This window comes from Equus caballus, chromosome 23 (assembly GCF_041296265.1).
Source record: "Equus caballus isolate H_3958 breed thoroughbred chromosome 23, TB-T2T, whole genome shotgun sequence".
NCBI lineage: Eukaryota > Metazoa > Chordata > Mammalia > Perissodactyla > Equidae > Equus > Equus caballus.
The window spans coordinates 68,350,346-68,366,059 of record NC_091706.1 but is presented as its reverse complement, the minus strand read 5'-3'; the positions used below and the strand labels follow the sequence as shown (position 1 = coordinate 68,366,059).

The 15,714-nt window shown below is 55.5% G+C and overlaps 1 protein-coding gene and 1 long non-coding RNA gene across 5 annotated transcripts in view; one reads left to right on the top strand and one right to left on the bottom strand.

Moving 5' to 3' along the window:
• The window catches only part of IPPK (inositol-pentakisphosphate 2-kinase), a 49,013-nt gene extending 36,175 nt beyond the window's left edge, over positions 1-12,838 (bottom strand). For 2 of the 4 annotated variants that reach the window (XR_011431155.1, XM_070248184.1), the window contains exons 1-3: positions 12,139-12,378; positions 5,344-5,391; positions 3,205-3,300 (exon numbers count right to left, since the gene is read on the bottom strand). Coding sequence is in view for 3 of the 4 variants with exons in the window: in XM_070248184.1 (XP_070104285.1) it covers positions 3,205-3,300; positions 5,344-5,391; positions 12,139-12,219 (225 nt within the window). In the remaining variant the exon portion in view is untranslated. Of the gene's footprint in view, positions 1-3,204; positions 3,301-5,343; positions 5,392-12,138 lie in introns of all 4 variants that reach the window. The other 2 variants (XM_014735541.3, XM_023627634.2) reach the window with 2 other exon arrangements.
• A 1,165-nt stretch (positions 12,839-14,003) lies between these two features.
• LOC138920281 (uncharacterized) lies at positions 14,004-15,187 on the top strand. The gene is made up of 2 exons (XR_011431157.1): positions 14,004-14,397; positions 15,055-15,187. It is a non-coding gene; the product is annotated as an uncharacterized lncRNA (long non-coding RNA).
• Positions 15,188-15,714: the final 527 nt, after the last annotated feature.

Below are 15,714 nucleotides of genomic sequence, written 5' to 3'. Positions count from 1 at the left end.
CTGCCCTGTCACACAGACATGCCTCTGCCGTCCAGCCTGGTGGAGTCAATCGTCTGCTTCCCAGCCTGCTGTGCCAACTTAAGTCGTGATTTTGTCATTTACATAAAGATGGTATAAACTGATAAAAGTTGAGTTACTAAAAAACTTGGTCCTGAATTAGGTAAAGTGAAACAATGAAAAAGAGCGGGAATTATAAAAATTCAGAATTCAAAATGTGGATCATCTCACAAAATCCAAGTTCTCACTCCACTTTAAAGAAGCCAAAAGTACAAGTGGGCAGGTGACAGATGGATGCCATGGCAAGAATGATAAAGAAATGCACCAAGATCCTCTCTCAAAGAAATGCCTTGGCCTGCACACCACGAGAGCAAGCCTAAGAGGCCAAGGCAACCTGCTGCAAACGCCTCCGTCAATGCACAGTGGGAGTCCCAACACTCACCCGCTGGGAAAAGAAGTTGTGGCCAACAGAGGAGTCATCAATGCCGTGACAGAAACATGGGGAGGAGCAAACAGGATCGAGTCCAGAGCCCTCAGTGACTCAGCTACTCTCAGCACAGCATCTGCTGCTGCTCAGCCTAAGTGCACAGTCACCAAGGTAAAAAGCAGATCTGTATTTCTCTACACAACTTTAAATCCCTGATTTTATGAGTTCTGTTTGTGTTTTAAGTGAGAATAAAATGTTGACAGTAGGCATCCTTCTTAACATTTGGCTACATTTACCAAGCCATCATCCAGATTCCTGAACCAGTTTGAACCACGCCATCCTGACTGACAGATGGAGAAACAGGCGGCCCCTACCCAACCCTGGGAGGACGGTGATCCTCAGCAGGGCCCTCCGCCAGCACCTGCACAAAGTCTTAACTCAGGAAGAACCACAGTTAAGACCACAGAAGTCCTCTCACAGACATGTAACTTGGAAGGCGTGGCCACACCAGCTTCCTGCTGACGGGCATACGCCCCCAAAGGGAGGGCTGCTGAGAAGGACAAAGAGCCGCCATCCTGGAGGGGGCTCAGCAGGTGAGCAGCACGCCTACAGTCTTCCAGAAGCTCCCTCAGGAGAAGAGCATCCCCTTACTCATCATGCACCATGGCCCCACCATCGCTTCCATCACATCAAGGTCAAATGTGAAGTCGAGGCCACCCGGGTGCCATCCAACCTGGGGAGGACTGAGTCCACAAAAATGAGGTGAATTTCTAAAACTCCATCAGTGTCTCCGCTACCCTTGGTACTCAGGATGCAAACACCTGGAGGCACCAGGGAACCACCTCTTCCCATCTCTGACCTCCAGCTCACATGGAGACAGGCCCAGACCAGTCCCCAAACCAGCTGGGCAGGGCCAGAGGCAGCATGGGCACAAGAGCTGTCACTCTCTCCGGGCCTCGTGCTCTCACCGCTGGGCTGGTTGTGTCTCGTCCCAGGACACAGAGCATGGACGTGCTCTCGCCAGGGCTCTGCTGCCCTAAATCGAGTCAGCGTCAGAGAAAACAGCATCATTTACACATGCTGGTTTTGCCTGAACATGGCCTTGTGCAGGCCAGAGACGTGCTGTGTCCCACATTTCAACCATCCAGGGCCTGAGTGGCAGTCCTCTGGGGACACCACGTCCACCTGGAAGAAGAGCAGGCTGGGTTCACTTTGGCAGTGTCTTCGTGTGGAGGAGGTGCCGACGGGACAGACATTCTTGAAATGTGACCTTGTAGGCTCACCTCGTACACCCAGAGCCCCATCCACTGTGGACAAACAGAAGCAATCCTGGAGCCAGAGCAGGCCCCGGGCCCTGGGGAACATGCTGATGCTGTTCCCACCTGCCAGGCCACCGTCGGCCAGAACCCCTAGCTCCCCACCACCCTTCGTCACCACTGACCCCTCGAAGGAGAAAAGTCTAGAGCCCCCGCCTGCTGTGAAACAGAGAAATGTTCCCACTCAGCCAGGCGGACACGCTCCCTCGAGGATGCCGGTGGTCGGCACATCTGCATCCACTCCAACCATCCAGGCCAAGAGGCGGGCAGCGCCCAGCACAGGCGACTCAGAGACCTGGGTACTCTCACAGCTGGTGGGCTTCAGGCTTTCACATGTCAGCTGGACAGCTGGGGACCTCACTGGGGGTGGTGCCAGCCCCCAGGACGGCCCTGGCGACTCTCACCCGTGTAGTCCCACACTGCCTAGGGCTTCCTGCAAAGCTACTGGGATGCCGTGGACATGACTGACATGATGCCAGGCCAGTTCATCTCCCAGATCGTGTGCTAGGGGAGCCAGGGCTGAGTCGCAAGGACACCCAGAGCCCTGTGGTGAGTCTATGCGGGAGACACTCAGGGCCCCAGCCAAGAGCCAGCACGGCCCTGCCAGCTCCACAGCTAGGCCACCTGGAAGAGGGTCGCAGCCCCAAGGGTGCGACCCCCCACAGTACATCCTGAGCTGACAAAGGACCCTCCTTGGAGGAGGTTTTGCAGTCAGAGCCACTCAAGTTCTACTTTGGCAGGCAACCCTTAGGCTTCAAAGAACCTTCTGCCTACCCTCAGCACCGTTCCTCTCAGGATGGATACCAGGTGCAGTGTTTGCAAAGCAGAGGCAGTGCTCTCTGCTCCGAATGACAGCCCTGCTAGTCTGTCAGGGCTCTGACATAAGACAAGTGACAGGGCCAGCAGAAGCAGAGAAACAGCGGCCAGCAAAGCTGCGAAGTCAGAACGGGGTCCCAGGCATGGACGGAGGCCACCTGATGAGGGTCTCGGGAATCGCAGGGCCACTGTGGCTTCCTATATGGCCCATTCCTGAGTGTCCAAACAGCAGGCCTCGCCTGTAACAGCCACTCCGCTCAGTTACCGAGAGGGGAAAGAGCCAGCAACACAGACCACTTGCAGGCGGGGACTGCTGTCCCAGCAGAGGCAGAGGCCTGAGGGGTGCGTGTGGGCCTCACTGGAGAGCCCTTGGCAAGCTGGATGCCTCCACGAGGGCAGGGAGGCAGGGACCAGGGTTCCGGCAGGCGGGGGGTCTCACACGGTCTTTGAACCTCACGCCTCTCAGCTGGAAAACAGGGATAACACAGCTGCTCCGCCCCTCACAGTGCCGCAAGCGATAAAAGTGCCTGGAGTCTGTGATGGACACAGGGCCCCACTGAGCACAGAGGCCCCCGCTGCATTGAGGAGCGGGGTTACTGACACAGAAGGTGCCCATGAACTCAGGCCACATGAACAGAAATCACTTACCCCACAATGAACATAGTTCTCCCCTAAAAACTCTTTCATGACATTTTTGCCAAAGTCCACTATGCTCTGTAGGTGCTGAAAGATCTCCTCCGGGGTCTGTAAAAGAGAAGCACAGGAAGCCTTGGTGCCTGGGCCCCCAGGGGAGCGACCCAGATACCACCACCAGCCTGGCACATGCAGGGTGGACACAAACACAAACAGGTGGCCCTGGACTCAGAGGAAGGCAAGCCTCGCCACAGAGACCGCTGGACCTGCTGGAGCTCCTGTCCACAGGCCCCAGGCCCGCCCCTGCATCCTACACAGCCCTGTGTGATTCCAGCCAGCAGGCTGAGAAGCACGTCTGCGCCCCCACCTCCCCCAGGAACACGCAAGAACCCACCAGTAGCCCATGCACACCTCCTGAGGAATTCAACTTTGAAAATGTCTCCCGCCAAAAATCACTAGGTATTTAGATTTTCTTCTTCAGCCTCTAAATGTAGAATAAAATATTTTCTCCCCAGTCAGAGGTTCTTAAAGAGGCAATAAGCTGTGAGATCTGGGTAAGACAGGAAATCAGCCTGCGTCCCTAACCCTGACCCAGGGCACTGAGAAGTTCAAGGGGCAATGGCAGGTCTCTCAGGAGCCAGCGGGCCGTCCTCATCAAGGGCAGCCTGGGAGGTGCCTAATGCAGGCTCAGGTCCGAGTGAGCTGCCACCCGCGCCGCAGGACACATGCAGATGGCAGCCTGTGTCCTGGGGCACGTGCAGCACAACCATGTTAGAGCAAAGCCTGATGGCAAACCCCAGAACACATCCAGGGGCTCCGCATAGGTATGGCCGCAGAGCTTCCGACGGAAGCTCTTCTTGTCGACAGATTTACCATACATGACTCCCCACCATTTATATATGTTTATGCAGCCGTTTATACAGTAAATAAAGGCAAATGGTTGCCTTGGAAGGCCTCACCCCAACAAATGTAAACAGGACAGCTGAGAGGCAGCCAGGGAACGCTGGCCCCCCTGCAAGGCTGCGCTCAGGAGACACTGAGCGGGGCAGGAGGGAGGCTGGAGGCCAGAGCCCTTCGAGTCGCTCGAGGAGCTTCCCCTTGGATGCACCCACAGGATCATGGAACCATGCGTGGGACCTCCCCAGCAGCTGAGGCAGGAAACGCCCCTCGCCCGGGCGGCCTCCCCCAGCACCCCCATCCTGGTACTGGCACTGAGTGCCTGTCCCCAGATGCCTGTCACAGCAGTCCTAGGCTCCCCCACAGTCCCCTCCTCTTTCTAGGAAGCTGACCCCCATGTGCCCTTAATGTCCAGAGCCAGCCGGCCACGCCTCTTCCTTTCTGGAGGTCTCTCCCTAAAGCCAAGGAGGCGGTGACTCACCTCTCCTGCGCCCCCTCTTGCACCCAGTTCCACTCACCACCACTGGCCGCCCACTGTGCGGGTGTGAGCGCAGCTCCTGCCTCTTCTCCCCTCTTAAGACAAGAGCTCGTGCTTTGGAGGGGCTCACAGCCAGCCTCTCTCACCTCCTTCCTGCCCTCCCCCCGGACCCTGAGAGAGAACGGCTCCCGCAGGCCGACTCCACATCCTCCCCTGCGACCTCTGAGGATTAGACACACGCTACAGCAACATCCTGCCTCGAGGGGGAGATGCCGCAGCTCTGTGGTCACGGCGTGCCACAGGACAGCTGTGGCTTCTGAGGGCGTCCCTGGCACTCAGCTCTGTGACTCAGCGAATACAACCCAGCCCACCACCTGAACTGCCTGCTGTGACTTCTAACACTGACTATCTACCACAGCGTCACAGACTTCATTTTCACAGATACAATTCTACGGATGGGGAAACAGGCAGCAGGGTGTAAGGAAGTCACCACTGCAAAGCTGAATGAGACCTGGCCCTGGGCGTCCCAGCCACAAGAAGGGCTCTCTGAACCGGACAGGCAGCTGCCACTCAGCACCCAGGGACTCACCACCACAACCCACAGTAACCCAGCAGGTCGAAGTGACGGGTCCTGCAGGAAGGACAGGCACGCCACTTTCTGCACTGAGCCTGTATGGCTAAATCTCTGCAATTCGCATTAATACTTCTGCATCAGAAAACAACCAATGTTTTCTTAAATAATTGTTTTAATGACTGGGTGGCAAACCCACGGATCTTACCTTCTTCCTATTTGGAGGAAACTTGAGAAAACGCAGCACCACACAACGCTGGTGGGAAACAAAGCAAAGTCTGATTAGTACCCACCCGAGGCCGGGGGTAAGGGGGGCAGCTGCGGAGCAGGGCCGGCAGCTCCAGCGCACAGCTGGAGCCCCACCGACAGCCCACTGGCCTGGGACACCCAGTGCCGCCAGGAGGGTGCCAGCACCGAGTCACACGCCCAAGGACACGCTGGGGCTGTGGGGCAACCAGGAAAACCTGTGCGCCCTCTGACCTCGCCAGCCCACTCCCAGGAATTTATCCTGAGGAAATAATTAAGGATGCACAGAAGATTTCAACTCCTACATATAAAATTAGTGTTTACAATTCCAAATAAAATGAAAATGACCTAAATGTCCAACAATGATGGGATGGTTAAATACAGTGGGACACGTTCCAGACTATGGAATAGTGTGCTGTCATTTGTTAAAAAAAATAAGGAAGATCTGCATGTACAGACACAGGGGTTAAGTGTGTCCACTGATAAATGAAAAAGGTTCAAGAATAGGGCCTGTGGAATGAACCCATTCTCATAAATAGACACACACGTGTGTGCGTGTAGACGCAGAAACATCTCTGCATGGGAAGGTGACGCACAGGGCTAGTTCTATGCACGTAAAGCTCAAGGACGGGTGAGACTTCGATCCGGGGGTCCCCCCTCAGGCAGGTGAGACAGTCCCTGAGAACAGCTCTAGGAGGGGGGGATTATGGGTCCATGTACTTTGTGATAATCAAGCGATATACACACTCATGTCTCAGCACTTTCCCGTAGGTTTGTTACACTTTATTTTTTAAAGTTTGTAAAACAGAAATGTTTACATACAGTCTGGGCATGCTCAGTTTGTATGAAACATCTGAAAGGATTTCAGCACAGATGACAGTCTCCAGGGAGCAACATCTGGGATAACTAAATTTTTTTTAAGTTCTGCTTATTTGGGTTTTCTAATTTTTTATAACGTTCATATAACATACACTACAAGAATGTGAAAAAATAACTTTTCAAACAAGTACAGCTTTTGCGATGGTCATTCTCCAAGGAAATAACCTGGAGGTGCTATGGAGTTTCAGTAAGGGGGAGATAAAGTCCATCTGGAGGACTTCAGAAACCACTCCCACGGAGATGGGCGCTCCAGGCAGGGGGCGGTCCAGGAGGTGGGGAAGCCCAGCTGAGTCCAGAGAGGGCATGGGCCGAGGGAGGCATGTGGGTGCTATCAGGAGCCCTAGCACCTGGGTGGGGTGAGAGGGGCAGGCGACTTCGAGGCTCAGCAAGGGCAGCTTTCTAAACCAAACCATGCCTGAGAGCCGTGGAGACCGGATCTGTCTCCTAGCCCGCAGCCCCTCTGGCACCTCCTGCCCCGCCCAGAGGCACCGAAGCCTGACTGGTGAGCGCCAGGGCGCTGCCAGCTCACCAGGTCTGCACCAGCTGTGAAGGAAATAACTCCTTTCCTTTTGAACCAAATATCTGAAACCAGGTGTCAAAATGTACCGTCTTCCTATTCTGGGAAAAAACACTAAGAGAGTGAAGGGGCAGGGGTGAGATTAAGAAGACGGGCTTAAGTAGGTTTCTGCACAGGGCAGGTGGGGCAGCTCTGCACCAGAGCGGGACAGGGCACCAGGCCAGGGCCACCCCTCGGACACTAGATGGGAATCGATGATTTCAACAAGCTGAAGAAGCCAATGAGCAGGGGAGTGGCACAAACAAAACACATGCACATTAAACAACCTCAAAACGCACAAAGTGAAGGGAGCAACTTGTCACTTGTGAAAGGAGCAGAGGCACTCAGTACTCGAGGGTACCAGGCTGTGGCAGGGAGACTGGTACGTCGTGTGATCCACTCTGAGAAACCACCCGAGTCATCAAAACACCAAGGTGTCGGGCAAGCTGGGCGCTAACTGCTCCAAAGCACAAGCGTACCAAAGGCTGATGGCGCGGACCCCAGCTCCACGGCCTGGACACGTGTGTGAAGCACGGCCTGCGTGTCGATGCCATGGGGCTGAGCAGAAAAGCAGATGGCGGAAACAGACACGCGGGGTTCCTAAGTGCCAGTCAGGCCCATGATAGAAGGCAGAGCACCAAAGTGGGAACAAAAACTATTTTCCTAGTGGGGAAATATTGGGTGCTTTTTACTGTCCACCTTCCAATATTCTATGTTTTCTGGGGCAGAGAGAAAAAGCAATAATTGGTATTAAATAAAAATAAAAGACCACAAAAAACAACCTATTAAAAGGGACACCTGCTCACGTGAAGCCTGAGGGAGGGACCTGTGGTAGCACTAAGGCTCTGGGGCCTCTCAGCCAAGATGGGGGCGGGGAGAAGCGGATGGACAGGGACAGCCACCCGGTGACCTGCAGGCACCACTGAACGGGTCATCTCAGGCCACAGCCTCGCTGCCAGAGGACGGTCCCAGGTTGGGTCTTCTGTACAGATAAGGAGGTAACCCAGGACAGGGCCCCAAGAAGATCCCAAGGAAGCAGAGATCAGGGAACTTTCAAGGCATGGGGAACAGACAAACAACAGAAGAAATCGCCCCTCAGAGTGCTGCCCCAGATGTCCCGAAACAGCTCGGCCTCGCTCCTCAGCAAGGCTGCCTTAGATGCCCCACCCAGCCACAGCCCAGGGTGTCCATCAGAACCCCTGTGAAAGAACACCTGACCAAGTCACTCGCCTCTACCAACACAACCAGAAGCGTACCCCAGGGCCCGCGGTGGGATGAGGGGGACAAGAGGTGGGACACGTGCCAGGCTGACAGCCTCAGACAGGACAGACAGAGGGGAGGGGAGACATCTGATAGAGGCAAGCGCAGGACTCCGTGGGAGGCCAGACAAGGCTGCAGCCATGGATGGGGGCAGGGGTGCCCAGTCCAGGCAGGACACATCCCTTTGGTGGTCCCAACTGGACCCATGGCTGCTGGAGGACTGAAGCAGATTCGAGCCAGGAGGTGGGGGCAGGAGAGTGGAGGTGGAAGCCCAGGTGACCTTTGGGGACAGGGTCCTCAGGAGCTGTAGCAGAAGAGGCGCTGGGGTGGTCTCTAATGGGAAAGAAAATCCGCAGGATGTTTGTAAAGTCGAACCACAACTGCACAGACGCACAGTGCGGGTGTGTTAGAGAAGTGAAAGCAGAGCAGGTGTGGGAACAGACACGGCCAGGCAGGGACCTGGCGCTGCCATCCTGTCCTCCAGCACCTACACAGAACCTTCCTCACCTTCCTGGTGAACAGGCTGCCGCATCCTGACAGTGCTGACCAAGGAGGAGGAAGGGGTCGCAGGGGCGGGGAAGCACCCACACCCCCCTGGAAGCCCCGGGGGAGCAGACCCCACGTGGTAGGAAGGTCCAGCACAGGGTTCGCCAAGGCCAGAGCTGGAAACTACCAGAGGGGACGCAGTGTGGGAACAACAAATCCTTCCCAGTCAACTGCTGGTGATCCCGGGAATCGACAAGGACGGCCACATCCAGAGCTCTCCCGTGAGATCTCACCAAGAAAGAAGCCACGTCAGCTGTACAAATACCATTAAAAATCTCAAATACAGAACAAGTTACTTGTTTTAAAAAAAGTACTGCAGGCAACAAAAAGTTACGACTCTTTCAACTAGATTCAGGTGAAAATTAAAGAGGGGGGTGGCCCAGGACTTGGGGATGAGCCACATTCCAAAGAAACAGAACAGAACTCTTATTTCCTTCCAACAAGTCCATTAAGAAGGATGATCTACAAACCAGAAATTCTAAAACACAAGATGAGAAGAGAAACAGTCAGACAGCCCCAGACTGCTTGAGCCCTCACCTTCAGGACCCAGACAGCCAGCCCAGGGCATCAGACCCCACGGGAAGAGGCTCTGAAACCTGAAAGATCAGAAAGGAGCCCCCGTGGTTCTGACGCATGCTCTCTGGTGGCAGGTCTTCCCTGTCACCTCTGTCAAGAAAAAGGAAACATCACAACAGCCTAGTAGGATTCGGGGAGCGGGCTCCTGCGTGCCCTGGATCGCAGAGGCGAGGGCAGCTCGGGCCCAAGGGGGAGAGGGGCTCTGCCTGACCCGCCCAGCAACTCCCCACACTGGAGACACTGAAGAGATCGAATGACAAACCCGACTTACAGTGCCCTTCACAGGCTAGGACGCCAAGCCAAAGCCAACAAGACGAAGGTGAAGCATAGCTGCAGATGTAAAAGCAAGGGCACCACAGGAGAGAAATCAGCTCGGCAGCAGGGCATGAGGACAGCCACGGGCTCGCTGACCACAGCTCAGCGTGCGCAAAAGTGTGACATGGCCCTAGGACCAGTGACAGCGCCCTCGGATGCAGTAAGGAAAGGAAAACATGTGCCCACAAGGGAAATGCCCTTGCCCAAGACCCGCCACGGGTCAGTGCTGGGACTCCGGGCATCCCCTGGGGGACATGCCGGGCAGGCCACAGCCTTGGAGCGCCTCCAAGAGTCAGTGCTGGGCCGAGAGCCAGTGCCTGGGAAAAGGTTAAACAGCACAGCTGGACCCAAGGGTGCTGCGCACTGGGCTGAGGGCGACAGACAGAGGCTGCCCGGGCCACCTCTCGTGCAGTGGCTGCAGGGAAGCGGACAGAGACCTGTTGGGAACTGGCCTGCAGCTAGGGTCTCCCACTGTCCTCTCTCACTTCCTGCGGCCTGCACTACATTCCTCCAGGCCTCCCAACCCACCAGCCCAGAAGGCTGTCCATCTGTCTCTCGTCCCACGTTCCTTCAGTGTAGATGCTGGGTCTTGGGGCCGGCTGCCTGAAAATATCTAGTGCTCTGCTGCTGAGAGCAAGGAGAAGAGACTCATCACTTTCTAAGGACCTTTCAATTCTGAAAGTAGATAATGCCCACTCCTAAAAAGCAAGCACCTCTGGACCTGGAAGAAACCTGGCGAAGGCCGCCCTCTACGTTGGAAGAATGAGGTGGGTCTCACTCGTCCACCTCCTCTCTGTCCCACTCTTGCACACACACTCTCTCCTTGGGCACAGCAGGGCCCTGAAAAGCTGCCTTCCAGGGTTCTCTCCTCCTCCCCGGTCCTCAAGGCCCAGGCAAAGCACAGAGGCCTCTCCACACCCAAGGGGCACAGTCCTCGGCACCTTCGCTTAGTGGGAACGCTGTCTTACAAGACTACTTGAGACGGAAATCTTCAAGTTCAAATGATGAACTAACAACAGCCAAGCAGGAAGGAGCATAGTAGGGCAAATTTAGATTTAAAATAAAAAATGAAGAGCACCGGTCCAGGGTAGCCTGATGACTGAGTTTAAAATGGAAAATGAAAAGGAGAAAGAAACACGACCCTAACAACGGGAGCTGTGCAACAAGGGAGGGGCTGGGCTGCCCTGGAGGGTGGACACACGCTTGCCAGGGACAGTGGAGAAGGCATCTGCGTGCCTAAGGCCTCTGATCTTCCAACCCAGTGTCCTTTCACTCCAAGTCTGGAACTCACTCCTTCATCTGACGCTTTTGAAACTCAGTACATTAGCCCCCACCAAAAGAAGCCTTAGCTTTACCTAAAGTGAAGATACGCCATCCAATCTTACCAAGGAACCGGAGAACGAGTATTTGCTTTGTGAAAGGATTCAGGGGGTCACCACAATAACCCAACAAGAAAAGGAACACATGCTGCAGTACCCGGAGCTTCGCCCAACCCTGAAACACAACAGGGCCCAGCAGACTGTACCGAAAAGCATGGCTTCAGATTAAGCCTTGTCCATTATGGACTCATCTAAAGACCTTGAGCAAAGCTTACAGTTTCAGTCCTTCAGTATCCCATCTGACAGTGCTAATGGGTAACAAAACGCAAAGGCGGAACACAGGGGCCACCTGGGTGATTGCAGCTCACCCTACAGGTAACCCAGCACACCCAGGACAGGAACCACAGAGCAGGGCACCACCCAGTGCCCGCACCCGCCCTCCCTGTAGGAGCTGTTGGACTGGGTCAGGCAGGGTTCCTAACCTCTGAGTCCAAAAGGGACGACACTTCTCACCGGCTAGGCATAACTTGCCCAGCTCCTGCTCACTACATCTTTCTTGCAATTCCACAAAGGGGATTCTGTTACTAGTTCCATTTTCCAAATGCAGAAACAGAGCCTGGGCCAGGTGGTGGTAGAACTGAGAATCCGCCCAGCTGTGTGACTCCAGCTCCCATGCTCCGGACCCCTTCGTGACACCTATCGCTTCTTCTCTAGCCCAGCACATTCCTGCCTAGTTCTATCAGACAGCAAGATGTCAGAAATCTGCGCCTTCACTCAAATCCACAAGCTTCTCTCCCTGGTTTCACCTCCTTGGGAGTCGTATCGCACTTTCTGAAACTCTCACCCCCACTGAATTAAGAAAGGGCAACCCTTCAAATTCTAAACGGTTCTGGAAAAGAACCTGCGGGCAATACTCTATTATTAGCAGCAGCAGCAGGAGTAAAGCAATTCCGTGCATCTGAGGCTGAACTCTCGGTGCTGGGAGGCAACAGCATCCCGGGCACTTCAAGTCTTCCTCCAGAGCCGTCCGGTCCTCCATCCCAGCTCCGGCTACCCTCGGCGGCCCCACGGCGCAGCCTCCGCCCCACCGCGGCTGGGCAGCCGGAGGCGGCACCGCGTGAGGCGCGCGTGGCACCGACCCGGCAGGAGGCCGGAATGGGGGAAGCTGGGGGGACGCGGAGGCCACCCGGGGGGAGGGGAGCTGGGGGGACATAGAGGCCACCTGGAGAGGCGGAAGCCGAGGGGACGCAGAGCCCACCCGTGGAGAGGGGAAGGTCCTAGACCGCGCCGACCGCCCGCCGCTCACCTGCGCGTGGGCCACCACCAGGCTCTTGTTGCCTTCGCCGTGATACCCCCATTCATTCTCGTCTATCTTCTCCTCGTCCATCCCCCGGTGCGGCCTCGGCGCCTCGCGAGGCCGCGAGCTGGGGGCCGCCCGTCCGCCCGGGTACCAGCCTCTGCCGCCGGGGCAGGAGCGCCTGTCACCCGCCGCCCCCGCTCGACCCCGCCGCCCGGACTCGCAGGCGCGGGACGCCGGAAGCCACGCCCCCGGACTGCCATGGCAGAGCCGGGCAACTTCCGGGTTCGTGCCCGCTCCGCCTCCATTGACCACTGCGGCGGATGAGCCGGCGGCCATCTTAGGTGCTGGCACCATGACTAACTTCCGCAGCGCGGACTTGAGAACCGGAAGAGAGGTTTCCGGCGGGGGTGCCGGAAGTGAGACAAGCGGGAGGAGCCGGCGGCTGCTCGGCGCCCGGACGGGCCGGCGGCGATCAGGGAACCCGGCGGGCGGGGAGCTGGGGAGGGGCGGTGCAGGCGGCCCGGAGGGTGGGGGTCGGGAGCGCTCCGTATTGGGACCCCGGCGCGGGCTCGGCTGCCGCGCCTCGGCCTTCCTCCGTAGGGCGGAGGCCCTGGGTGGTGACTGTCGCGACTGGTCCCTCCCCGCCGGAGTCACCGCGAGTCCCGGGAGGCGGGCCGCTGCCGTCCACACGCCGGGCGCGGAAACGGAGCTCAGGCGCGCGCCCTGCCCGAGCCGCGAGGCGGAGGCGCGGCTTCCTGGAGCGGGGCCGTGCCGCCGCCTCCCGGAGCTGCCGGGAGCGTCGAAGCGGCTCAGCGGCCCACACGAGTCTCCAGGCCGCTCTCTGCTCGGAAAGGACGGGGGCTCAACAAGCTGCGTGAGGTGGGCCGAGCTATCGTTGTTGACCGGACTGTAAATTAAAACTGAAGGTTAAAAAAATGCTTTTTCATGTGAAAATAATAAGATTACACTTTTTAAAAATAGGTCTATTTCCCAAAAATACAGAGAAGAGTGGTAATTGTTTTACCTTTTTGCACATCTCTTTAATGTCTGGCTTCATGGAAGACAGCTGGATCCTCGCATCTGCCTGTCTGTTCAATATATTGCTTTGGTTGAAGTAAGTGAGGACAAGTCCAGCCTCAGACAGGCGGCTCAGCGAGGGCGGACCTGCGTACCCCACTGAGAACAGCGTGGCGCACTGCTGGGCGCCTGGCAGGCCTTGGGAAAAGCAGTGAAAGGGAGCCAGGCGCCTCCCCACGCCGTGCCCCAAAGGACTGGCCCAGGGAAGAGGTTGCTCAGGACCCTCACCAGGGACAGTTGAGAAATAGGGGCAGAAACAGCCCACCTCGGAAGTAAGTAATCCCCAAGGGGGAGGGAACACTCCAGGAGGGTGACATGGCCTTTCCACACCCCACAAGACCAGGGGGCCCTAAACATGTCTGAGATTGAGTTTCAGCATCTGTGAACAAAAAACTGGGATCACGTTATTAAATCATTTCCTTAAGGAAATCTCTGTGCTGCCAGAAATGTTCTATATCTTGGTTTTTTGTTTTCTTCCAAGAAGCATTTTATCCCTGACACTGTTTAGAATTACTGCATATGGGGATGATAAAAAGGTTACATTTTGGTTTCATGATTGTTTTTTTAATTCCCCACTGAGGTACCGAGGCTGGACCACGCCTATCTCACCCCCAGTTTGGTACAGCACTGGCTAGAGGCAGAGGGACAGGTGCTTTAAAGAATGATGGTGGGGTGACAGTGACGGATACCGAGGAGGGTGGGCTCATCCATAGGGGGTGGAAAAAGAGGAGGAAAGTCTGCAAAAGAAAGACATGAACAAGGCGTCAGCCGAGGGACGGGCCTAGGCTATCAGTGTTTCGTGCCCGGGATCCACACCGCTTCCCTTTATAACACCAGCCCAGTTTGTTAGGGAAGTACCTTTTCCTCTCTTCAGCCCATGTAGTCTGACTTGAATTAACTCAATTCTCAGTCTCAAAGCTGAGCTGTGGCCTGGGCCTGGGTGGTCAAGAATTATATTCTCAGGAATTACATCAACCCCGCAGTTGGCTCAGGAGGTGCAGGGAGCTGCTCCTGGCCCACCCGATGGAGTTCACCACTTTGGCTCGCGTTGAATGACTGTGGGGAGAAGCACCCTCACCTGGGTGACCCAGAAGCCGGGAGGTCACACGTGCTGCCAGCGGTGATCCAGGTACCTCGGATGGCGGCCACAGGGGAAGCCGCTGCCACACAGCAAGGAAGGGGCACCAGGTGAGCCGGAGGATTGAGTCCTCCTCAGTTGCTTTTATGTTTCTGAGCCAGTGAATTCCATGTTTTGCTTGAACAATTTGAGTTGAGTTCCTTTCACTTACAACCTAAAGGTCCAAACTAAGTGCCCTGGGATGGACCAGTGACCTCAGGTAGTGACTGGCAGTGAAGCAAAGGACTCCGTTAGCAGGGAGTCCTGCATGCGGACAGTTTGACCATTCGCTTTATGCTCCCCATCGAAGTTCCAGCTAGATTCCCACTATGGTTAATCAGTGTCACCTGTGCTTAAAAAAGAAGAAAGGAGGGAGGAAGGGAAGAGAAAGGGAAGATGAGATGGAAAACTCATCTTCCAGCCACGTTGAAAAACCGTCCAAAAGCAGGGTGGCGAAACAGGTAGGTGGAGCCCAGTGATGACGACTAACTCTGTTCTCGCTCTTTTTATGATGGCTGGAACTTTCCTTACTAAATAGTTTTTACTTTTGAAGGAAGCACGTGATATCATGTGTCACCTGACACGACATGACATGACAAGAAGGGCACTTCACCTCTGTAGTATTTCTCCCCAAAACCCAATAACCACTGTCTAATTAGAACATCAGACGAACCCAAACTGAGGGACGTTCTACAGAATACCTGACCAGGATTCTTCACAACTGTCAGGTCATGGGAGACGGACAGGCCAGAGGAGCCTAAGGAGATGAGACCTAAATGCCACGTAGGATCCTGGGACAGAAAAGGACGTTGGTGGGAAAACTGGTAAAATCCAAATAAAACCTGAAGTTTAGTTAATGGACCAACGTTAATTTCTTCATTCTGGAAAATGTACCATAGTTAGGTATGTTAACATGGGGAGAAGCTGGGGAAGGGCACACGGGAACTCCATACTATATATGTCAAACTGGCAAAATAAAAGCAGGCTCACACAGTGTTTGCCGTGGGTGGTGGGGAAGGGACAGACAGGACGTAGACTGCAGGGGGAGGTCTGCAGCATTACAGGGCAGCTCTGCCCCCTCACTGAAAGCATGGTAGCTGCAGCTCATCCCCTTTGACCCATTGCTTTTATGTCTACCAATCACCCTACAAAACCCTCCCCGAGGGCTGAGAGATGTGAACAGTGTGCATGTGCAAACACAGCATGACGGACAGGACTTGGTTCCCATGTGGGCACCTCAGGACGGCCTCAGGCTGCAGCAGCCCACCCACATGAGAGCTGGAGAGGGGCTCAGCAACCCGTGTTCTAACAAGCTCCCCAGGGGAGTCTCAGAACCACTGAATTATGGGATGCTCAAAAATTAGACAGCCAGTAGGAAAATGTGAGTT